The sequence below is a fragment of the Carcharodon carcharias genome (assembly GCF_017639515.1).
Source record: "Carcharodon carcharias isolate sCarCar2 chromosome 27 unlocalized genomic scaffold, sCarCar2.pri SUPER_27_unloc_1, whole genome shotgun sequence".
Taxonomy (NCBI): Eukaryota; Metazoa; Chordata; class Chondrichthyes; order Lamniformes; family Lamnidae; genus Carcharodon; species Carcharodon carcharias.
Window position 1 is genome coordinate 1,927,460 of NW_024470624.1, and position 25,932 is coordinate 1,953,391.

Consider the following 25,932-nt stretch of genomic DNA (forward strand, 5'->3'; position numbering starts at 1 on the left):
TCAATAAAAATTTGGACCATGAAACAAACCATTGTCGATTGTTATAAAAACCCATCTGGTTCATTAGTGTCCTTCAGGGAAGGAAATCTGCCATCCTTACCTGGTCTGGCCGACATGTGACTCCAGATCTGCAGTGATGCGGTTGACTCTGGCCTTGCGAGTCACTCAGTTGTATCAAATTGCTAAAAAGTCAATGAAAAGGAATAAAACCGGACAGACCACCCGGCATCGACCGAGGCACCAGAAACAACAACGGCAAACCCAGCCCTGTCGACCCTGCAAAGTCCTCCTTACATTTGGGGGCTAGAGCCAAAATTGGGAGAGCTGTCTCACAGACTAGTGAAGCAACAGCCTGCCATAGTCATCCTCACGGAATCACACCTTACAGATAATGTCCCAGACACCACCATCACCATCCCTGGATATGTCCTGTCCCCCCGGCAGGACAGGCCCAGCAGAGGTGGCAGCACAGTGGTATACAGTCAGGAGGGAGTTGCCCTGGGAGTCCTCATGAATCGACTCTGGACCCCATGAAGTCTCATGGCAAGGAAACCTCCTGCTGATTACTCCGTACTGCCCTCCCTCAGCTGATGTATCAGTGCTTCTCCATGTTGAACACCACTTGGAGGAAGCACTGAGGGTAGAAAGGGCACAGAATGTACTCTGGGTAGGGGAATTCAATGTCCATCACCAAGAGTGGCTCGGTAGCACCACTACTGACCGAGCTGGCTGCGTCCTAAAGGACATAGCTGCCTGATTGCGTCTGCAGCAGGTGGTGAGGAAACCAACGAGACCTCATCCTCATCTACCAGTCACAGATACATCTGTCCATGACAGTATCGGTCGGAGAGACCACCACACAGTCCTTGTGGACACCAACTCCTGTCCTCACATTGAGGATACGCTCCATCATGTTGTGTGGTGCCACCACTGGGCTAAATGAGATGGATTTCAAACAAATCTAGCATCTCAAGAAAGGGCATCCACGAGGGGCTGTGGGCCATCAGCAGCAGCAGAATTGTAATCAACCACAATCTGTAACCTCATGGCCCAGCATATCCCCCACTCTACCATTATCATCAAGCCAGGGGACCAATCCTGGTTCAATGAAGAGTGCAGGAGCACCAGGCATACCTAAAAATGAGGTGTCAATCTGGTGAAGCTGCAGCACAGGACTACTTGCGTGCCAAACAGCATAAGCAGCAACTGATAGACAGAGCTAAGCGATCCCACAACCAATGGGTCAGATGTAAGCTCTGCAGTCCTGCCACATCCAGTCGTGAATGGTGGAGGACAATTAAACAACTCACTGGAGGTGGAGGCTCCACAATTATCCTTATCCTCAATGATGGAGGGTCCCAGCACATCAGTCCAAAAATAAGGCTGAAGCATTTGCTACAATCTTCAACCATAAGTGCCGAGTGGATGATCTATCTCGGTCTCCTCCGGAGGTCCCCAGCATCATAGATGCCAGTCTTCAGCCAATTCGATTCATTTCAGGTGATGTCTAGAAACGGCTGAAGGCACTGGATACTGCAAAGGCTATGGGCCCTGACAATATTCCAGCAATAGTCCTAAAAACTTGTGCTCCAGAACTTGCCGCACCCCTAGCCAAGCTGTTCCAGTACAGCTACAACACTTGTATCAGTCCTTGTTCCAGTCCTACTCCGGCCCCCTTCCACAACTCTTTCTCCGGTACATCGATGACTACTTCGGTGCTGCTTCATGCTCTCGTCGGGACTTGGAAAAATTTATTAATTTTGCTTCCAATCTCCACCCCTCCATCATTTTCACGTGGTCCATCTCTGACACTTCCCTTCCCTTCCTTGACCTCTCTGTCTCAATCTCTGGTGATAGACTGTCCACCAATATCCATTACATGCCTACCGACTCCCACAGCTACCTCGACTACAGCTCCTCACACCCCGCTTCCTGTAAGGACTCCATCCCATTCTCTCAGTTCCTTCGCCTCTGTCGCATCTGTTCTGATGATGCTACCTTCAAAAACAGTTCCTCTGACATGTCCTCCTTCTTCCTTAACCGAGGTTTTCCACCCACGGTCATTGACAGGGCCCTCAACCGTGTCTGGCCAATCTCCTGCGCATCCGCCCTCAGGCCTTCTCCTCCCTCCCAGAAACATGATAGGGTCACCCTTGTCCTCACTTATCACCCCACCAGCCTCCGCATTCAAAGGATCATGCTCCACCATTTCCGCCAACTCCAGCATGATGCCACCACCAAACACATCTTCCCTTCACCCTCCCAGCAGCATTCCGTAGGGATCGTTCCCTCCGGGACACCCTGGTCCACTCCTCCATCACCCCCTACTCCTCAACCCCCACCTTTGGCACCTCCCCATGCCCACGCAAAAGATGCAACACCTGCCCCTTCACTTCCTCTCTCCTCACTATCCAAGGGCCCAAACACTCCTTTCAAGTGAAGCAGCATTTCACTTGCATTTCCCCCAACTTAGTCTACTGTATTTGTTGCTCCCAATGTGGTCTCCTCTGCATTGGAGAGACCAAACGTAAACTGGGTGATCGCTTTGCAGAACACCTGCGGTCTGTCCGCAAGAATGACCCAAACCTCCCTGTCGCTTGCCATTTTAACACTCTATCATGAACAGTCTGATCAACTGTCTCATTCTCACAGCATAGCCCAGCCCAGCCCATCAATGCAAAGTGAATCTCCTGTTGGACAGTTAGTTAACTACAGGTGTAAAGATTCAGACACCTGGGTGACACATTGGGGAGGGCAGTAGGTGAGTGTGAAACTTAACCCGGGAGTCAGCACCTTCAGGGGAGGAGAATTGGGGGAAAAGCAGGAGGAGGATAATCGGATGAATTAGGGTTACAATCAACAGGGAGGAGGGAATATGTGGAGGACAGTTATAGTTTGAGAGGGAGAAACATGTTTCATGAGAACTGGAATTCTCAGTTCTGAATTTCTATCCTGCACTGACAGTGATGACTTGATGACATCAACCCTGTCGCCCCCTGTCATAATCTTAAAGTCCTCTATCAGGTCAACCCTCAGCTTTCTCTTTTCCAGAGAAAATATTCCCAGCCTGTTCAATCTATCCTGCAACTGAAACACTCTCAGTTCTGGTATCATTCCTGTGATTCTTTCTTGCACCTTCTTGAGGCTCTCTCTCAGTGTTAAATGGGGATGTAACTAAAATTGGATGCAGGTACCCAATTACTCGGTTCCAAATTGAACCCCTCAATTTCAAACTGACCCTCTCAAATGCTTTAATTTGGAAAAGACTGAACCATCAGGCAAGATAGGACACTGAAATAACAAATAATATAATGATCATTTAAAGAAAAAGGCATAATTTTGAAATACACGGGCGACTTTCCCCACCTCAATTGGGCGACCATCCCAGGTATGAGTGTGAATCTTCCTCAGGTTCCTGAACCAATAGAGATTTCCCATAATCCTGCCCCAGGAGTCACTCAGTATCTCCACAGCTAGAGACCAACTCGCACATCCAAGATGGTTCTCGAAACCCACTTTTAATCCTTAAATCAGCATTACCACATCTTGAATGAGGCTTGTTGTCATTAGACCATTGATGATTGTTGTGACTGGGTTAATTTTATTGGATTTAACCATTTTCGTACAATGTTCCATGGAGCAAAACAATGGGACCATTGCTGCAACCAGAGAGAACTACAGGAAGGCTGTTGACTATAATTGGCCAGGCAAGGCTTTGTTCCATGTTTAAATATACAGAGGAGTGGAGACATTGTTATATTGGTCACTCAGAGCTGAACAGAAACCCGTCTCTTTAAATACAGATACAGGGAAGAGGCTGAAATGAAATCTGTCCCTTTTAACCTGCACAAAAGCAGGAAGCTCAGATTCACAGGCTGCAGAAGGAGTCCATTCGCCCATCATGCCCCTGCCATCTCTTTGAAAGGACTCTCTGATTCATCCAACTGCTCTGCTCTTTCCCCACAGCCCTGCAAATTCTTCCCCTTCAAGTATCTACTCATTTGAAAGATACTATTGACTCATTTTCTGTTAAAGAGCCTGCCAACCCCTCTCACCCACTTTCCCTAAAGTGCAGAAATCTAATCATGAAAAGTCAAGAAAAATCAAATATTTTTACTGATAAAAGTTTGTAATGAAACTGAACATGGTTAAAAGACAAACAGAAAATTACTTGAGGATCAAAGACAACCAGAGTAAAAGGATGTGCACAATGTTCTGAACCCAAATGGTTTCTCTTTAATTCATCTGTCCCCTGTTTGCTGCCCTCTTTGTGGAACACCTCCGCTCAGTCCACAAGCATGACCCTGACCTTCCAGTTGCTGCCATTATAATTCACCACCTTGCTCTCATGCTCACATTTCTGTCCTCGGCCTGCTGCAATGTTCCCGAGAAGCCCAACACAAGCTGGATGAACAGCACCTCATCCTCCAATGAGGCACTTTACAGCCTTCTGGACTCAACATTGAGTTCAACAACTTCAGACCGTCAACTCTGTCCTCTGTTTTGATTTTGTTTTGGCCAAGTGCCAGTCTGCATCTTGTTTTCATGTTTTTGCTTTCAGACAGAGCTGTCCTTTATTCTGCCATTAACACTTACTCTGGACCAATGCTTTGTTTCTTTACTACAACCATTATCACTCCCTTTGTCTTTTGTTCCATGACATTTTCATTATTTAATCTCACCTGCCCTCTAACCAATCCCTGACTTTCCCTTTTGTTCTATCTGACCCTCCCCCCTTTCTCAAGAGCATCAAACCCATCACATTTCTCCATCTCTGAAGTTCTGAGGAAGAGTCATATTGGACTCGAAATGTTAACTCTGTTTCTCTCACCAAAGATGCCGCCAGACCTGCTGAGTTTTTCCAACACTTTCTGTATTTATTTTAGATCTACCTGTAGTGGTAGGAACAATCACTATTTACTGTCCAGGATAAAATAAATGTCCTTCATCAGCTTTTGTGGATAATTTCAGTGGAAATGTGCACTCCCAGGCTCAAAGACCATCAGCCACTGGAAGCAAAATCATGAGATCGGCCAGTCCAGCAGAAAGAAACCCTCTGACCCTCCCACTTCACCAAGTGTCAGAATGAACATGGTTCAGTCCTGTTCTGTTGAAGGGTCAATCGGACTCGAAACATAAACTGTGCTCCTATCCGCAGATGCTGCCAGCCCTGCTGAGTTTTTCCAGGTTCTGTTTTTGTTTTGGATTTCCAGCATCCGCAGTTTTTTGCTTTTATCTATGGTTCAGTCCTGGATGTGATTAACAGCAGCAAAAATAGCAGAATCCAACTCCTGTAATCACTTGTGAACTCGCTGGTGTCTCAGCAGGTGGGGTGACTGAGTGAATCCTTTCCCACACTCAGAGCAGCTGAACGGCCTCCTGGCAGTGTGAAGTTGCTGGTGTTTATACAGGTCGGATGATTTACTGAATCCCTTCCCACACTCAGAGCAAGTGAACGGTCTCTCCCCGGTGTGAACTCGCTGGTGTTTATGCAGGTTGGATGAATTACTGAATGCCTTCCCACATTCGGGACAGGTGAATGGTCTCTCCCCGGTATGAACTTGCTGGTGTGTCAGCAGGGTGGATGAATCAATAAATCCCTTCCCACACTCAGAGCAGGTGAACCGTTTCTCCCCGGTGTGAACTCGCTGGTGTCGCAGCAGGTTGGATGAATCAACAAATCCCTTCCCACATTCAGAGCAGGTGAACGGCCTCTCCTCAGTGTGAACTCGCTTGTGTTCATGCAGGTCGGATGAATTAGTGAATCCCTTCCCACATTCAGAACAGATAAATGGCCTCTCCCCAGTGTGAATTCGCCGGTGTGACTGCAGGCTGGATAACTGACTGAACCCATTCCCATACACACAGCAGGTGAACGGCCTCTCCCCAGTGTGAACTCGCTGGTGTCTCAGCAGGTTGGATGAATGACCGAATCCCTTCCCACACACAGAGCAGATGAATGGCCTCTCCCCAGTATGACTGCATCGATGAGCTTCCAGCTCAGATGGGGATCTGAATCCTTTCCCACAGTCCCCACATTTCCACAATTTCTCCATAGTGCGCGTGCCCTTGAGTCTCTCCAGATCCGATGTGCAGTTGAAGCCTTGTCCTCACACAGGACATGTATAATGTCTGCCCTCACTGTGAATGGTGATGTTCTTTCAGGCTGTGTAACTGGTTAAAGCTCTTTCCCCAGTCAGTGCACTGGAACACTCTTACTTTGTGGCTGTGTGTCTCGGTGCTTTTCCAGCCACACTGATGTTTAAAATCTTTTGAAGCAGACAGAACAGACAAATATTTCTCCTTCTAGATTCAAAGGCTGATAATATTCAGGTCACGATGAATTGAACGACTGTCAGATCTTGACGTTGGGTTGAGATTTCTGTCTGGAAATCCTCCTCTTCTAATATTTACAAAAGTCACATTCTCCCTCCATTCTCACTCTGCTGTCATATACACCCAACATTACTGCACTAAAATTGTGTGTAATACACAGAACTCTATCACATGATTAGAGAAACATGGGGCTGTGGAGAGGAACTTTATTTCAGGAGCAAGTGGTGATGATCTGGAACCCACTGCCTACGGGAATGGTGGCTGCAGAGATGGTCAATAATTTAAAAATGAAATTGGATGGACACTTGAAGTAAATAAACTTGCAGAGGAATGGGGAGACAGAGGGGGAATGGGATTCACTGGATTGCTCTACAGAGAATCGCATGGACTCGAGTTGTCAAACAGGCTCCTTCTGTGTCGTACTGACTCTATGATTGCAAATACATAACGCAGCTACAGTCCTATTACAAGACTGGAAAGGATAAGAAATGAACTTAATTACAGAACGCTAAATAATATATCTAAAGAGTCCCCAATCACAACATTAGACATGTCTATGTCCTCCATTATTATATTGTCCAGAGGGGCAAAATACTTACAAAATAAAATATGGGACACTTCAGTCATTGGGCTGGAAGCATGGGTGGTGGGGCCGGGGGGATGGTGGGATGCTGGTGACCGAGAGAGTGGGTTAGGGGGGTTTTGGTTTCAAGGAGCGGGGGGTTGGGGAGAAGGGTCTTAAGACAATAATAGTGGGAGGGGTGGTGGGGTTTAAAATCAACGAAAACTTACAACTTATCTTGTTCAGACACAACATCATCTCTCTGCTGGCCGATTCACTGCCTTGTCATCCCACTCGAATCACTCAAACTCACCCTGAACACTCCAGCGATCAGTTTCCCACAGGCTGTCCTAGAAATACAGGACAAAAGGTAAACTAAGGAGCAATCCCTTAAAATACAGGACAGTTAATCACCTTGAAATTGTCCCCTTAAATGTCAGCCATCTCCTGGGGAAACCACCCCTTTAATTGTGAACATTAGGAAAGAGATCATCCTTTTAGCCAGAAAAATAAATGTGTCAAGCTGAGGGAGCAAAGGATGTCAATGTCTTTAAGAGAGAGAGAGAGAGACCTGGGCCAACCTTTCCAGAATCTGCACCCTCCCTGGATACTCTTAAAGACATTGACATCCTTTGCTCCCTCAGCTTGACACATTTATTTGTTTGGCTAAAAGGATGGTCTCTTTCCTAATGTTCACAATTAAAGGGGTGGTTTCCCCAGGAGATGGCTGATATTTAAGGGGACAGTAAATTAATATAGGACAGAGATATGTCTAGTGCTGTTTTCTGGTACATATTAAATATGTTATTTATAATTCTTTGATAAAATATATTTATTCTTATTTCTGTATTTTGTACTGTCGCAACCTGACATACATTTTATTTATTTCCAGTCACAGGGGTCATTGCAACTAGAATTGTGTGTTCTGAATTTGTTTCTGGTGTTGTTGTAAGTCATGTCCACTCACTGCCTGAATAAAATTCTTCCCACTCCCCCACCACCATATCGCTAATCAAGTCTAACATGACTGTATATTGCACACAATTTTTTCCAGTAATATAGAGATATTGGGTTAGCAGCCTGCATGAACACTTTCAGGTCTGTGTGTCCAGGACAGGAAATGGTGACCATGATCTGTCGATCAGCATTGATTCGCATCTTCAGCAGTTGAAAGGGTGTATATTAGATACAGGAGAGAGAGAATGGAGGGAGAGTGTGTGGGATGAGATTTACAGCTTTTGGGTAACAAGAGAGAAAAGAATATTCCATAGAAACTAGAATAGTTCTGAATTTCTATCCTGTACTGACAGTGCTGACTTTTGTAAATTCCTTTTACAGGGTATTAGAAGGGGAAGATTTACAGACAGAAATCTCAAACCAAACTTCAGATGAAGATCTTTCAGAGTCACTCGATTCATTGGGACCAGAACATTATTGGCCTTTGAATCTAGAAGGAAGAATCTTTATCTGTTCTGTCTGCTTCAAAAGATTTTAAGCATCAGTGTGACTGGAAAAATACCAAGGCAGACACACCCGAGTGAGAGTGTTCCAGTGCATTGACTGTGGATAGAGCTTTAACCAGTTACACAGCCTAAAAAAAACACCACACCATTGATAGCGGGGAGAGTCTGTACATGTGTCCTATGTATGGACGAGGCTTCAACTGATCATTGAACCTGAAGACGGACAAGGACATGCGCACCATGGAGAAACCATGGATATGTGGGAACTGTGAGAAAGGATTCCGGTTCCCACCTGAGCTGGAAACTCATCAACGTGTTTACACCAGGGAGAGGCTGTTCACCTGCCCTGTGTGTGAGAAGGGATTCAGTGGTTTGTCCCTTCTGCAGGCACATCAGCGAGTTCATGCTGTGGAGAGGCCATTCACCAGCACTGAGTTTGGGAAGGGATTCAGTGACTTGGCTACCCAGCAGGATCACCAAAGAATTTACAGCGGGGAGAGGCCATTCACCTGCTCTGTATGTGGGAGGGGATTCATGCAGTCATCCAACCTGCTGAAACACCAGCGAGTTCACACTGGGGAGAGGCCATTCACCTTTTCTGTGTGTGGGAAGGGATTCACTCAATCATCCAACCTCCTGACACACCAGCAAATTCACACTGAAGAGAGGTCATTCACCTGCTCTGAATGTGGTAAGGGATTCACTCAGATATACAACCTGCAGATGCATCGGCGAGTTCACACTGGGGAGAGGCCATTCACCTGTTCTGTGTTTGGGAAGGGATTCACTCAGTTACCTAACCTCCTTACACACCAGCGAATTCACAGCAGGGAAAGGCCATACAGCTGCTCTAAGTGTGGGAAGGGATTCAGTCTGTCATCCCACCTGCGAACACACCACGGAATTCACACCGGGGAGAGGCCATACATCTGCTCTCAGTGTGGGAAGGAATTCATAGATTCATCCCATCTGCTAACACACCAGCGAATTCACACTGGGGAAAGACCGTTCACCTGCTCTGAATGTGGGAAGGGATTCACTCAGCTAACTACCCTGCAGAGACACCAATGAGTTCACACCGGAGAGAGGCCGTTCACCTGTTCTGTGTGTGGGAAGGGATTCACTCAGTCACCTAACCTCCTTACACACCAGCGAATTCACAGCAGGGAAAGGCCATACACCTGCTCTAAGTGTGGGAAGGGATTCAGTCTGTCATCTCACCTGCGAACACACCACGGAATTCACACCGGGGAGAGGCCATACATCTGCTCTCAGTGTGAGAAAGAATTCATAGATTCATCCCATCTGCTGACACACCAGCGAATTCACACTGGGGAAAGACCATTCACCTGTTCTGAATGTGGGAAAGGATTCACTCAGCTAACCACCCTGCAGAGACACCAACGAGTTCACCCCGGAGAGAGGCCATTCACCTGCTCTGTGTGTGGGAAGGGATTCACTCAGATATCCAACCTACTGAGACACCAGCGAGTTCACAAGTGATTCCAGGGGTTCGATTCTGCTGTTGTTGCTACTGTTAATCACATCCAGGACTGAAGCATGTTGACCCTTATCGTTGGCAAGGAGGGAGGGGCAGAAATAGTGGCTGTGTTATTTTTTTATCTTCTCCTGAGAGGGCAGATGGGCCCTTTGTTTAACAACTCATCCATAAGACAGTACCTCCAACAGTGCAGAGCTCCCTCAGTACTGGCGCTAGGAAAATTGGCTTTGATTTTTGTGCTTGGGTTCCTTGAACTGGGATTTGAACCCACAATCTTCTGACCCAGAGGTGAGAGTGCTACCCACTGAGCCACGGCTGACACTAGAGACAATACAAAGTTAGGAAGGGAAAGTTACCCTTGAAGAGCCACCACCCTTTGCCTCCAACTACTAAATCTAATAATAAAAACTCCAGTATAAATAATATATATTTATTGAAAAATGTTGAAGTGTTGTGTTACAAACATGAGGTTCTATATGATTGTTCTGTTTTGAGACTGTGTTTTCACTTCAGGGTAAAATGGAAGAATGAAGTGGGGTGATGTGACCTGTTCTGAACTCCGCTGATATCAAACCCGGCTGTCTTGACTGTTAAAGATGAAAGGGAGCCCCAGGTTATTTTACTGGAAAGAAGGTGCAGGGTGGTCACACCTGTAGAAGATGGCAAAAGCATCTCTGCTGACAGTGGATCGACTGTTAGTGTCCAAAATCCCAGGAAGATGTTGAAAATTTCAGATTTTGTAAACGGTTATACTTTAATTGTCTATTTAATTTCAAGATAGAATGAAGTTAGGAGTCTAAAGGATAGCTAATTGACATGTGTACCTGGATACAAGGCCCATGTGGTTCCCGTTGCCATGGAAATTGGCTTTGAGAGGGTAGGGTGCATAGACCATAAGACATAGGAGCAGAAATTAGGCCATTCAGCCCTTCGAGTCTGCTCCGCCATTCAATCATGGCTGATAAGTTTCTCAACTCCATTCTCCCCGTAACCTTTGATCCCCTTACCAATCAAGAACCTATCTATCTAGGTCTTAAATACTCCCAATGACCTGGCCTCCACAGCCTTCTGTGGCAATGAATTCCATAGATTCACCACTCTCTAAAGAAGTTTCTCCTCATCTCTGTTCTAAAAGGTCTTCCCTTTACTCTGAGGCTGTACCCTCAGGTCTTAGTCTCTCCTACTAATGGAAACATCTTTCCCATGTCCACTCTATCCAGGCCTTTCAGTATTCTGTAAGTTTTAATCAGATCCCCCTCATCCTTCTAAACTCCATTGAGTATAGACCCAGAGTCCTCAAACGTTCCTCATATGTTAAGCCTTTCATTCCTGGGATCGTTCTGGTGAACCTCCTCTGGACCCTCTCCAGGGCCAGAACATCCTTCCTGAGATACAGGGCCCAAAATTGCTCACAATATTCTAAATGTGGTCTGACCAGAGCCTTATAAAGCCTCAGCAGCACATCCCTGCTTTTATATTCTAGTCCTCTCGAAATAAATGCCAACATTGCATTTGCCTTCCTAACTACCGACTCAACCTGCAAGTTAACCTTAAGAGAATCCTGGACTAGGACACCCAAGTCCCTTTGCACTCCAGATTTCTGAATTTTCTCCCCATTTAGAAATTAGTCTATGCCTTTATTCTTCCTACCAAAGTGCATGACCTCACACTTCCCCACGTTGTATTCCATCTGCCACTTCTTTACCCATTCTCCTAACCTGTCCAAATCCTTCTGTAGCCTCCCCACCTCCTCAATACTAACTGTCCCTCCACCTATCTTTGTATTATCTGCAAACTTAGCCAGGATGCCCTCAGTTCCTTCTTCTAGATCATTAGTGTATGAAGTGAAAAGTTGTGGTCCCAACGCTGACCCCTGCAGAACTCCACTAGTCACCAGCCACCATCCTGAGAAGGACCCCCTTATCCCCACTCTCTGCCTCTTTTTACCTTGTACCCTGCCATTGTATGATTGGATTGGAATGTCCTCAAAGATATCTCTGAATTTCACAGACAGATCAGTCTGCCAGGATTGATAGAGAGAGGGAACAGATAGAGGTGACAAGTCTGCATGGTTCACCATGCAGCAATGTGGGTGGGACTTCACACTTAGGTTGAAAAGACCAAATATGTGAGGATTGAAAAGAAGGCTGGAAGATTCACCTTGCTTGAGTTAGAGGGAGAATCCCCAGCAGAACCTTCATGGTGAAAGTCAGTTCTGGCATTAAAAATTGCCAGACTTGGCAAAGAATGGAAGTAAACCCTCGGGAGCGAAGGATCACTTTGGACTGGTTCTGGGAGTATTGAGTGTCTACTTCAGGAACTGAGTAAAATATAACTGTGGAGTAGGATTTTTAATTGTGTCACAAGTTAAAGAGCAGAATTCAGTTTTATAGTTTAAGGTATACTTTGCCTACAAATGCAGTGTTTAGTCAATGTTGCTTCTAGTTTGTTTGCTGCAGTAAAAGTGATAAAACTTGAAGTCTTGTCGTGTGATCCCTTAATTTGTTCACTGGGATTTTGAATTTCTTTTTAGAAATTACCAGTCTTTACAGAGATCCTAACATTTGGTTTAGTGCCACAAGTTTCAACTTCCCATTTGAGCCTCCAGCACCTTTCTGTCTCTCTATTGCTCGTGTCAATGACAGAGCTGAGGGCTGAATTTAGCTGAGAATAACGGGGCCTGCACCCCAGTTGGAAACTGCCATGGGCGTCGCACTAATAGAGAGACAGGAAGGTGCTGGAGGACTGACTGGGAAATGGGCCTCCAACCAATCGGAGCAGGAAAGGAGGTGACCGGGCTGATGGTGATGTGACCCCACAGGTTCGGTGTCCAAAGTGGGGAGTCATGGGAACAGGGTACAGAGGAACCGAAGAGAAACAATTTGGGTCCAGAACATTTTGCACATCCTTTTACTCTGGTTGTCTTTGATCACCAAGCTATTTCTGTTTTCTTAACCATTTTCCGTTTCATTGATAAACTTTTGTCAATAAAAATATTTGGTTGTTTTGGACTTCTCCTGATTAAATTTATGCATTTCAGGGAAAGTGGATGAGAGGGGTTGGCGGGCTCTTTAACAGAAAGTGAAACCCTCTAAGGTAATTGACAAAGGGGCCAGAGGGGGAGATGAGATTTTATTTCTCTTTTGACACACAATGTTGGAAAATGGGGCTCAGGGAGTCCATTGTGATTTACTAATTTATCCAAGTTCTTTGAGGAAGTAACAAGAAATATGGATAAAGGGGAACTTGTAGATGTGGTTTATTTACATTTCCAGAAGGTATTTCACAAGATGCCACTGCAAAGGTTACTACACAAAATAAGAACTAGTGGTGGAGGGGTAACATATTAGCATGGGTAGAGGATTGGTTAGCAAACAGGAAACAGCGAATAGGCACAAAAAGGTCATTTTCGCTTTGGTAAGATGTGACAAGTGGATGCCACAGGAGATCAGCACTGAGCCCTCAACCATTTACAATCTATATCAATGACTTGGATGATGGAATCGAATGTATGGCATCTAAATTTGCTGATGACACACAGGTACAAAGGAAAATAATTTGTGAAGAGGACTTAAGGAGCCTGAAAAGGGATATGGATAGGTAAAGTGAGTGGGCAAAAAATATGGCAGATAGAATATAATGTGGGAAAATGTGAACTTGTCCACTTTGGAAGGAAGAATAAAAAAAGCCCATATTATTTAAAGAGAGAGAGATTACAGAACTTTGAGGTATGGAGGGATCTGGGTGACCTGGTACATGAACCACAAAAAATATGCAGGTATAGCAAGTGATTAGAAAGGCAAATGACATGGTGTTTATTGCGAGGGGAATGCAATATAAAAGTAGGGATGTTTTCCTGCAGTTGTACAGGGCCTTGGTGAGACCACATTTCAAGTACTGTGTACAATTTAAGTCTCCTTATTTAAGAAATGACATAATTGCACTCAAAGCAGTTCAGAGAAGGTTCACTTGCCTGATTCCTGGAATGAGGGGGTTATCCTCTGAGGAAAGGTTGGACAGGTTAGGCCTGTATCCATTGGAGTTCAGAAGAATGAGAGATGATCTTATTGCAACTTATAAGATCCTGAGGGAACTTGACAGGGTGGATGCTGAAAGGATGTTTCCCCTTGTTGGGGAGAAGAGACATAGAGGACACAGTTTAAAAATGTGTCTCCCATTTAAGACGGAGATGAGGAGAAATTTGTTCTCTCAGGGGGTTCCGAGACTGTGGAACTCCCTTCCCCAGAGAGCGGTGGAGGCCATGTCACTGAATAGTTTTAAGGCTGAGTTTGTTAGATTCTTGATTGACAAAGGAGTGAAAGGGTTTCGGGGGTGGGAAGGAAAGTGGATTGAGGCCACAAGCAGATCAGCCATGATCTTATTGAATGGTGGAGCAGGCTCGAGGGGCCGAATGGCCTACTCCTGCTCCTAATTTGTATGTATTAACCCTTTATCCCCTTTTCCAAACTCTGAAATGATTCACAGTGATAATCCTTATTGGTGACAGTGGTTAGATTTTATTCAGTATAAATAAGACCTGACACATGCTCATGTCTGAGCAGTAGTATCAAAGTGCAGCAGCATTACCATTACACTCTGGGTAGAAGCACCATCTCCACGTAAATGCTCCCTGGTCTGTCCCAGATGCCATGGCACCAGTCAATGCAATATGTAAAACCTCTACAAATCTCTGTGCTTGAGGAATCCCTTCTGATACTTTTTTACATCACAAAGTCTATGGAGACTGATTTAACCCAATCATTGCTGAGCTAACATTTGAACGGACCAATTACAAAACCTGTCATTGAACCATCTGTACCTGCCCAAGCCACGTCAAACTCTCAAACAATTGGCTTCCCACGCTCCGACCCCGGTACAGGGAGTCAGCATTCCCATGCCAAGCAGTGAAAACATGGTGGCCTTGACTCCCAGGTGTCGTCTAGGATTCAAGGCACTCTTGTTTTCTCTGTCCTCTAGGAGCTGTTCATCTCCCTGTTCCCACATAGCAAGTCGTCTGTTCTCAGCTCTGCCAGATTTCTGCTGAAGTTTGGCCCCTTTTACACCTTTCAGATCAATAAAACATTTGGTCAATGAAGACCCAAACCACAATTTCCCATCCTGTCACCTGTCAACCATCCTCACCCAGAGAGTAATCACAACAGGAATAAAAACAGGAGAAGTGTAACAATCAAATTAAAAATAAATGCACAGCCAGTCATAGTTTTTTATTCAGTGTTCACTAATTAGCAAGAAAACCCGAAGTAGGGGCTTCACCAGGATTCTTACAGTCCACACCTTGAGGGGGAGGAGAACTCTCTCTCCGACCCCTCACTCAATTTCACTCCGTTATTTTCCAGTTCTGTTCTGGCCCCACCTGGGGTAACATCTACTCGATCTTTTCCTCCCCTGAAGGAGCGCCGTGAGTTCTAGGTTACTAGTACATAAGGACATATGCTTCAAGCAACAGATCAAGCATGGATGTAAAAGATTCTCCAGCTCTCTTCTTACCCCTGTCCAACTTGTGGACAGTTCTTACTCAGTATTATTTCTCCCAAGCACTTAATTGCTCCATTCCAAATTTATTATCACTTTTACTTCAATTTTACTTACTTTGTGACCATGACCAGTGTGTTTAATTCTATCTTGACTATTTTAAAGTCTATTTCTCTCTGGAGTGTGTGTCAGTGCCTTGATGAGGTCAAAATGTTCTCTCATTCCTCTGGCCACATTAACCATTTGATATCATGCTGTTTGTCAAGTAGCTGTGTATGTTTGGGACCCATCCCTCAGTGCATTTCACCAGGAATTTCCCAGTATTATTTGGTTAACATGTAATGATTCACATCTGCACACTCACACCGGTCTCCCAATAGCACGCTACACATTCTTGCCTTTCAGGCCATCTTATCAAAAGGTCAAAGTGGGTGTCTGTCTCGAGATCATCACTTATCTCTCCCAACATGGTCCTGATATTTCAGGCAGTGACCAGGCTCTCAAATGTGCTTAATGTTAAAAAATAAGTTCATTGGGAAAGGATACAAATATAGGCAACAGGAAGTGATCAGCTTATTCATTTCACCTATAATTTCCTGACTTTCACTGGAATGTAGGTGGATACCAGATTGATATATTCCACTGAACTAAACCCAAGATCAGTTATTCTGATTTCTTTAGTGTCCAGTACAATATTTTTAGAATATCTTGAAACAGAAATTAAACATTCCCATTGTATTTCAGTTATTAACATATTCTGTTTGTTTGTTCTTTATTTTAAATGACAAACTGGGGTTATTCTCCTTGGAGCAAAGGAGGTTGAGGGGAGATTTGATGGAAGTGTACAAGATTATGACAGATTTAGATAAGGTGGACGAAGAAAAGCTGTTACCATTAGCTGATGGCTCAAGACGAGGGGACACAGAGTGATGTTTCTCGGCAGGAGGTGCAGGGAGGAGCTGAGGAAGCACATTTCTACACAGTGAGTGGCAATGAGCTGGAACTCACTGGCTGTGAGGATTGAGGATGGTGGAATTGGAGAAGATGACTGATTTCAATGGGAAATTGGATGGGCACCTCAGAGGAATAAACTCTCACGGATACGGTAATAGAATGGGGCAATTGGGCTGACTGCTTTCCTTTACAAAGTCGGCACTCACTCGATGAGCTGAATGGCCTACTTCTCTGCCCTCATGACTTTGTGATCGAAAGAGAACAATTTCAGCTGCTCCAGTCTCTCCAACTAACTGAAGTCCCTCATCCCTGGTGCCATTCTTGTCAATCTCCTCTGCACCCTCCCTAAGAACCTCACATCTTTCCAAAAGAGTGGGGACCAGATATAGGGTTCCATTCTAGAGGGATAGAATTGAAAAGCAGGGAGGTTATGTTCAACTTGTTTCGAACCATGGTTAGACTACACTGGGAGTACTGTCAACATCTGTGATCTCCATTTCTTAAAAGGAAATAGAGGCACTGGAAAAGGGGCAACAAAGATTCACAAGAATAATACCAGAACTGAGAGCATTTAACCCTCAGGAAAGGCTGGGGCTGCTTTTCTCTAGAAAAGAGAAGACTGAAGGGTGATCTGATGGAAGTCTTTAAGATGATGAAGGGGTTCAATAATCCAATAGGGATTTCATGAGAAACCTCTTTACCCAGCGAGTGGTGAGAATGTGGAACTCGCTACCACAGCGAGTGGTTGAGGTGAATAGCATGAATACATTTAAGGGGAAGCTAGATACATACATGAGGGAGAAAGGAATAGAAGGATATGCTGATGGGGGGAGATGAAGAGGGGTGGGTGGAGGCTCATGTAGAGCATAAATACTGACAGAGACCAATTGAGCCAACTGGCCTGGCCCTGTGCTGTAGACTCAATGGAACAGAGACAAATGTATTTATTTTAGATCTACCTGTCATGGTAGGAAAAAGCACTATTTACTATCTAGGATAAAATAAATGTCCTTCATCAGCTTTTGAGGATCATTTCAGTGGAAATATGCACTCCCAGGCTCAAAGAGCATCAGCCACTGGAAGCAAAGTCAAGAGACCGGCTAGTCCAGCAGAAAGAAACCCTCTGATCCTCTCACTTCACCAAGTGTCAGAATGAACATGGTTCAGTCCTGGATGTGATTAACAGCAGCGAAAACAGCAGAATCCAACCCCTGGAATCACTTGTGAACTCGCTGGTGTCTCCGCAGGTTGGATAACTGAGTGAATCCTTTTCCACACACAGAGCAGATGCATGGCCTCTCCCCAGTGTGAACTCGCTGGTGTCTCAGCAGGTGTTGTGACTGAGTGAATCCTTTCCCACACACGGAACAAGTGAACGGCCTCTTCCCAGTGTGAATGCGCTGGTGTGTCAGCAGAGTGGATAACTGATTGAATCCCTTTCCACATTCAGAGCAGATGTACGGCCTCTCCCCAGTGTGAACTGGCTGGTGTCTCAGTAAGGTGGATGAATCACTGAATCCCATCCCACACATGGAGCAGGTGAATGGCCTCTCCCCGGTGTGAACTCGCTGGTGTCTCAGCAGGCTGGATGAATCACTGAATCCCTTCCCACACTCAGAGCAGGTGAAAGGTCTCTCTTCATTGTGAATGCGCTGGTGGCCCATTAGTTCCCGAGAGCTTTTGAAGCCACTTCCACAGTCTGAGCATTTAAACGGTCTCTCATTTGTGTGAGTGACATGGTGTTGCAGCAGGTGGGATAACTGCTTGAATCCCATCCCACACTTGGAGCAGGTGAACGGCCTCTCCCCAGTGTGAACTCGCTGGTGTGTCAGCAGGCTCGATAAATTACTGAATCCCTTCTCACACTCAGAGCAGGTGAACGGCCTCTCCTGGTTGTGAAGTTGCTGGTGTGTCTGCAGATTGGATAACTGAGTGAATCCCTTCCCACATGCAGAGCAGGTGAAAGGCCTCTCCCCAGAATGAACTTGCCGGTGCCTCCGCAGGGCAGAAGAATCACTGAGTCCCTTCCCACACTCAGAGCAGATGAATGGCCTCTCCCCGGTGTGACTGCGTTGATGAGTTTCCAGCTTCGATGGGTACTTGAATCCCTTCCCACAGTCCCTACATTTCCACAGGTTTCTCCATGGTGTGGGTCTCCTTGTGCCTTTCCAGGTTTGCAATCAGTTGTAGCGTTGTTCACACACAGAACACGTGTACAGTCTCTTCCCGCTGTGAATGGTCATGTTTTTTCAGGCTGTGTAATTGGTTAAAGCTCCTTCCACAGTCAATGCACTGGAACACTCTCACTCAGATGTGTGTGAGACTCGGTGCTGTTCCAGTCACACTGGTGTTTAAAACCTTTCAAAGCGGAGAGAACAGACAAACATTTCTCCTTCTAGATTCAAAAGCTGATGATGTTCGGTTCCCATGAAGTGAGTGACTCTGTCAGATCTTGATGTGATGTTTTGTGTGAGACTTCTCTCTGAAAATACTCCCCTCTTATCTACTGTAGAAGAAGATTACAAAAGGCATCACTGTCAGTACAGCACAGAAATTCAGAACAGACAATCCTAGTTTCTATGGATCACTCTTTCCTCTCTCATTCCCCAGAAGCTGTAAATCTCCACCCCACACACTCTCCTTCAATTCTTACTCTCCTGTACCTAATATACACCCTCCCAATTCTCCTGAAGGTGCTGATTCATGCTGATTGACAGGACAATGCAGTTCACTTGTTGCACTGGACACAAGAGATTTGAAAATCTTCCTGCATCATCACTGGGACAGTATCACTTGGTTAAGACACAGGGTCAATGTGCGGAAGCAGACGGTCATTACCTCGAACTCGTGGCCTACGAGGATGGTGGAAGCAGAGACAATCAATGATTTCAAAATCAAACTGGATGGACACATGAAGAAAAAAAACTTGCGGGGGATCAGGGATATGGAGGGGGAATGGGACTGACTGGATTGCTCCACAGAGAGTCGGCATAGACTCAGTTGCCAAATGGACTCCTCCTGTGCCGTAATGAATGAAAATATATAACCTAGTTACAGTAATATTACATGGTGAGAAATAATAATAACATGTATTTTATTACAGAATCATCAATAATATATCTAATATGTACCATATAACATTAGACATATCTCTGTCCCCTTAAATGTCAGCCAGCTCCTGGGGAAACCACCCCTTTAATTGTGAACATTAGGAAAGAGACCATCCTTTTAGCCAGACAAATAAATGTGTCAAGCTGAGGGAGCAAAGGATGTCAATGTCTTTAAGAGAGAGAGAGAGACCTGGGCCAACCTTTCCAGAGTCTGCACCCTCCCTGGATTCACTTCCTTTCCCTTCAGTTCCTGCAAGTCAACAATTTCCCCCAGAATGAGAAAAGAAATGGAAAGGGGGAGAAAAGAAAGTGTTTTACTCACAGATGTTGGACACAGGAGCAAGTTTTCGTCTGTGTGAAACTCAATCTGCGTTCACACAAAGCCCGCGCTCTGATTGGCTGGAGGACCAGAGTCCTTCCGGTCCTCCAACTCGTCCTATTGGTCAATCCCCCCCTTGAACAATGGGTGGGGGCGAGGCCGACAGCCTCGAACCCGATCACGTCACAGAGGAGCAGATTGATTTCTATTGGCTGATTCAGGCAGGGTACCGTTTTCGACGTCACAATGACTGATAGGGGCGTTCCCGGCACTGAGTCTCCCATTGGGAGCAATACCACTGGTTCCAGAAGGAAAATACTGTGGATTGGACACTAGCTCAGCGCGGCTGGAGGTCAAAGTCTCTCCCACGCACACGTGGGCTCAGGTTCCGATCACTGATTGGCTGTATGCCGGGAATTGACCATTGGGACAGCTAGAGGACCGGAAGGGCACGATTGCTCCAGCCAATCAGAGCGCGCGCCTTTTGCCAATGGTCTCCTATTGTCTGAATGCGGAAGTTGGACAATGACCTTGTTCACCTGCTCATCATTGCCCAGCAAAGCTGCTGCTGCTCCTCTCAGAATGAAGATTGAGCTTCACATAGACTAAACCTTCCTCCTGTGTCCATCTGTGAGTAAAACACTTTTTTTTCTCCCCCTTTCCATTTCTTTTCTCATTCTGGGGGGAAATTGTTGACTTGTAGGAACTGAAGGGAAAGGAAGTGAATCCAGGGAGGGTGCAGACTCTGGAAAGGTTGGCCCAGGTCTCTCTCTCTCTCTCTTAAAACCATTGATCTCCTTTGCTTCTTCAGCTTGACACGTTTATTTGCCTGGAGAAAAGGATGGTCTCTTTCCTAATGTGCACAATTAAAGGGGTGGTTTCTGCAGGAGATGGCTGACATTTAAGGGGATAGTAAATTCATATAAGACAGAGATATGTCTAGTATTGCTTTATGGTACATATTACTTATATTATTTATGGTTCTGCAATAAAGTACATTGATTCTTATTTCTAGTTTTTAACATCGTACTGTGTATATTTCCAGTCATAGTCATTATGGCACAGAAGGCATCCATTCGGCAACTTCAATCCATGCCGATTCTCTGTAGAACAATTTAATCAGCCGCATTCCCCTCTATATCCCTGTTCCCCTGTAAGTTTATTTTCTTCAAGTGCCCATCCAATTTCATGTTGAAATCATTTGTCTCTGCCTCCACCACCACCGTAGGCAGAGTTCCAGATTATGACCACTCCCTGTATAAATAAAGTTCTTCCTCACAACCCACTCCCACTGTATCTCTAATTAGCAAATACAGTCGCGTATATCACACAATTTTTAGTCCAGTTAAATGTAAATATATTGTTACGATCCTCGGCCAGAACCTGAATTGTGGGGCAGATCTGCTTAGGGACCAATAGCGTTTTGTTTAATGTAGATCAAGTTTGAGATTTAAGACACCTGCTAATAGAATAAAGGCACAAGATTCCACAGGTTTTGAACAAACAAAAATAGACTTTATTACACAAGTTCAGAAAGATAAAACACTTCGCAATATCTATCTTAGACTCTGACAATCAGGGTAAGTATGAGGTACATGTGAATTAACAGGCAAACTCTGATCGAATACACCACATGACAGAATAAATAATGAATACGACCAAAATCAATTCCATGGATTTCTCAACAACTCACCCAGATATTAGTCACATCGTGCGTCAACCAATCTCACTGAAACTCTGTCTCCATCTGAGCGTTTTCAATCTTCAACTTCAAAGATCTTGCCTTGGAATTCTCTCCAAAAGTTGCTGCAACTCAGATGACTTCAACAACGGCTCATCTTGCAGCGTTTTAATCTTGTCTTCTGAGATATTGTTCCCCTGGATTCCCGAGTAAACTCAAACTCTAGTTCACATGCACAATTTCAGCTCTTTGGCTGCACCACACAGAGCACCAATGCTCCAGAAGGGTACCTTTCCCTTAACGGCCCTCTCTACTTCAAGTCTGCTCCCTGCAGCCTTTTCTCTAACTTGGAGCCTGTTTCCCTGCTGCTTTCTTTTCACTTAACTGGGGCCTCTTTCTGTCCCCTGTCCTTGTACCTTGCCTGGGGCTTTCTTTTGGGATTTCTCCCTCCCCCTATCCCTGGGGTGCTTCTTTTCTGCTTAAAACTGACTGACTGACAAAAAACTGGCTCCCCAAGAAGTGCTGTTCACTGACCCTTGAACTGATGTGGTGTCCTATCACAACACTCCATGAGGGTGCCACCCTTGTTAATAGGCAGGAACAAATGTAAGAAGCGGTGGAACATCCCATACCTTAAATGTTACAACCTCCATACTCTGCTAATTTATCACACACAGACACAGAAAGAGTGGATTTCATAACAATATATATGTACATCTATGTATGTATATATACACGTGCAACCTGCATGAAGATTTTGTGTGTCCAGGACTTGAAGCAGTGAGCATGGATCTGTCGATCAGTATGAATCGCTCCTTCAGGAGAATCAGGAAGGTGTGTATCAGCAACAGCAGAGTGAGGATGGGGAGAGAGTGTGTGGGGTGGAGATTTCCAGCCTTTGGGGAACAGGAGAGGAACGAATGTTCCATAGAAACTAGAATTGTCTGATCTGAATTTCTAACCTGTACTGACAGTGATGATTTTTGTCGATTCCTTTTGCAGGATATTACAATTTGAGAATTTGCTGATATGAATCTAAAACCAAACATCACATCAAGATCCGACAGAGCCGCTCGATTTACCGGAACCTGAATATGATCAGCCTTTGAATCTAGGAGAAATGTTTGTCTATTCTGTCTGCTTCAAAAGGTTTTAAACATCAGTGTAACTGGAAAGGCACTGAGACACACACACCCGAGTGAGAGTGTTCCAGTGCACTGACTGTGGAAAGAGCTTTCACCAGTTACGCAATTGAAAAAACATCACACCATTCACAGTGAGGAGAGACATTATACATGTTCTGTGTGAGGACAAGGCTTCAACTGATTGTCAAACCTGGAAAGACACAAGGACACGTGCACCATGGAGAAACCGTGGAAATGTGGAGACTGTGCAAAGGGATTCAGATCCCCATCAGAGCTGGAAGCTCATCGATGCAGTCACACTGGGGGGAGGCCATTCACGTGCCCAGTGTGTAGGTAGGGATTCAGTAATTCATCCAACTTATCATCACACAAACTAGTTCACACTGGGGAGAGACCGTTCACCTGTTCCGAGTGTGGGAAGAGATTGCAATCTCCATTAAAGCTGGAGATTCATCGACATAGTCACACTGGGGAGAGGCCATTTACCTGCTATGAGTGTGGGAAGGGATTCAGTCATTCACCTGCCCTGTTGGCACATGAGCAACTTCACACTGGGGAGAGGCCGTTTATCTGCTCTGAATGTGGGAAGAGATTCACTTGGTTATCCCACCTGCAGGCACACCAGCGAGTTCACACCGTGGAGAGGCCATTCACCTGCTCTGAATGTGGGAAGGGATTCAGCCATTCATCACACCTGTGGGCACATCAGCGAGTTCACACTGGGGAGAGGCCGTTCACCTGCTGTGAGTGTGGGAAGGGATTTAGTCATTAATTCCACTTAAGGATACATCAGCGGGTTCATACTGGGGAGAGGCCATTCACCTGCTCAGTGTGTGGGAAGGGATTCAGTAATTCATCCGCCCTGAAGACACACCAGCGAGTTCACACCGGGGAGAGGCCATTCACCTGCTCTGAATGTGGGAAGGGATTCAGTAATGCATTCAATTTGCTGACTCATCAGCGAGTTCACACTGGAGAGAGGCCGTTCATCTGCTCTGAGTGTGGGAAAGGATTCACTCAGACGTCGCACTTGCTGAGACACCAGCGAGTTCACAAGTGATTCCAGGGGTTGGATTCTGCTGTTATTGCTGCTGTTAATCACATCCAGGACTGAACCATGTTCATTCTGACACTTGGTGAAGTGGGAGGGTCGGAGGGTTTCTTTCTGCTGGACTGGCCGGTCTCACGACTTTGCTTCCAGTGGCTGATGCTCTTTGAGCCTGGGAGTGCACATTTCCACTGAAATGATCCACAAAAGCTGATGAAGGACATTTGTTTTATCCTGGATAGTAAATAGTTTTTCTACCACTACAGGTAGATCTAAACTAAATACAGGGAGTGATGCTGGCGTTCAGGTAATATCACTGGACTAGTAATCCAGGGGCCCAGGATACTGCTCTGGGGACATGGGTTCAAATCCCACCATGACAGCTGCTGCAGTTTAAATTCAGTGAATAAATTTGGAACACAAAGCTCGTCTCAATAACGGTGGCCATGAAAATACCATTGATTGTTGTAAAAACCCATCTGGTTCACTAATATCCTGAGGGAAGGATATCTGCCGTCCTTACCTGGCCTGGCCTACATGTGACTCCAAACCCACAGCAATGTGGTTGATTCTTAATTACCCTCAGTTCAAGGGAAATGAGTGATGGGTAACAAATGCTGTCCTTGCCAGTGATGCCCACATCCCATGAAAGAATAAATTTAAAAAGTTACATTTGTCTCTGTTCCATTGAGTCTACAGCACAGGGCCAGGCCAGTCGGCTCAATTGGTCTCTGTCAATATTTATGTTCCACATGAGCCTCCACCCACCGCTCTTCATGTCCCCGCATCAGCATATCCTTTCATTCCTTTCTCCCTCATGTATACACCTAGCTTCCCCTTAAATGTATTCCTACTATTCACTCCAACCACCTGATGTAGAGCGGTTAACAGTATCCAGCTAAGAATCTTCAACTCAGTCGAACTTGTCTGTCTTTGGAAACCGGAGAGGCTGAGATGATAAGAATTGATCCAGCTCTATTTTCCTCCATGCCGAAGCTCCATGGGTGAGAACCTCGAGGCATGTACTGGGACTAGAGATCTGCCTTCACACGAAGGAACTCGAGATCGACTGTGCCGAAACCCTGTGAACCTTTTCCTTTCTCTTTATGACGTCTATTCTCCAAAGCCCATCTCTGCAGAGACCCTGTCTGTTTGTCCTTTGTGTGCATGTGTGTGTGTTTGTGTGAATGCGTGTGTACAGACTATGAACAATACAGAGTTAGAAAGGGAAAGTTGCACTTCGCCACCAGTGCCTAAATCTAAAAATAAACAACCCATAGTAAACACAAGTGTTTGATGGACAAATGTTGAAGTGTTGATTCAGAGCCACAAGTTTTCACTTCCCATTTGAGCCTCCAGCACCCTTCTGTCTCCATTGCTTGTGTCAATGACAGCCAGGCGACGGAGCTGAGGGCTGAATTTAGCTGAGAATAACAGGGCCAGTGCCCCAGTTGGGAAACTGCCATGGGCGTCGCACTGATAGAGAGACAGGAAGGTACTGGAGGACTGACTGGGAAATGGGCCTCCAACCAATCGGGGCAGCGGTAGGGGGTGACCAGTGCTGATGGTGTCCCTGTGTCCAAAGTGGGGGAGACACCGGAACAGATGACAGAGGAGCCGAAGAGAAACCATTTGGGTCCAGAACATTGTGCACATCCTTTTACTCTGGTTGTCTTTGATCCTGAAGTAATTTTCTGTTTTTTTTAACCATGTTCTGTTTCATTAATAAACTTTTATCAGTAAAAATATCTGATTTTTCTGGACTTTTCATGATTAGATTTCTGCACTTTAGGGAAAGTGGGTGAGAGGGGTTAGCATGCCCTTTAGCAGAAAGTGAGTCCCTCTAAGGCAGAGGTGGGGACCCTTGGCCTGGGGGCCCTAGCCCACGGGGAGATTTTGAAATCTGACCCCCAGTGTACTGCACTCTGGACCAGCCACCACCATGTCCTGATGCCTGAACCTTGGCCGCAGTCACCAGAGGCTCAGGCTGTGGGGAGAGAGCGAGGCCCGAGATCCAGGAGCAGGAGTGCAGCGTAGGGACAGGAAGCTGCCGGCTGCCGATCGGATGGTGGAGTGTGAGTAACCCGGGGTGGTGGAGAAAGGGAGCAGGACACCCGGCTCCATCGACGGCTCTTCCCCCTCCCCCTCCCAGTTCCATTGGTGCCCAGGACAGGGGCTCAGCCCCTGCCGACTGAGGAAGATGCCCAGGCTCCAGGCCCAGGTGAGGCGATGGCGTAGTGGTGTTGTTGCTGGACGAGTAATCCAGGGACACAGGGTCGTGCTCTGGGGACCCGGGTTTCAATCCTACCTCAGCAAATGG

General features: G+C 45.7%; 2 protein-coding genes and 1 pseudogene across 2 annotated transcripts in view; 2 read left to right on the plus strand and 1 right to left on the minus strand.

The window, feature by feature from the left end:
- LOC121273703 (zinc finger protein 229-like) overlaps positions 1-25,932 on the plus strand; it is a 1,112,939-nt gene that overhangs the window by 641,329 nt on the left and 445,678 nt on the right. The window lies entirely within an intron of this gene.
- LOC121273596 (gastrula zinc finger protein XlCGF26.1-like) lies at positions 5,298-22,072 on the minus strand. Its single transcript, XM_041180751.1, has 5 exons — positions 22,052-22,072; positions 21,522-21,616; positions 19,148-19,208; positions 17,606-18,477; positions 5,298-5,964 (listed from the first exon to the last, which is right to left on the minus strand). The coding sequence occupies exons 1-5, from the start codon at positions 22,070-22,072 to the stop codon at positions 5,298-5,300; spliced, it is 1,716 nt and encodes a 571-aa protein (XP_041036685.1).
- LOC121273597 lies at positions 22,206-23,639 on the plus strand (annotated as a pseudogene).

Bases quoted from the DNA above. Each gene is read 5' to 3' on its own strand.
- LOC121273596 (XM_041180751.1), bottom strand. From the start codon at position 22,072: ATGGAGGTTGTAACATTTAAG. The intron at 19,209-21,521 runs GCAAGATCTTTG...GTGTCCATCCAG, and splicing joins CTTTTGGAGAGAATTCCAAG to TTTGATTTTGAAATCATTGA. The intron at 18,478-19,147 runs GTAATGACCGTC...TTGCAAACCTGG, and splicing joins TCGTAGGCCACGAGTTCGAG to AAAGGCACAAGGAGACCCAC.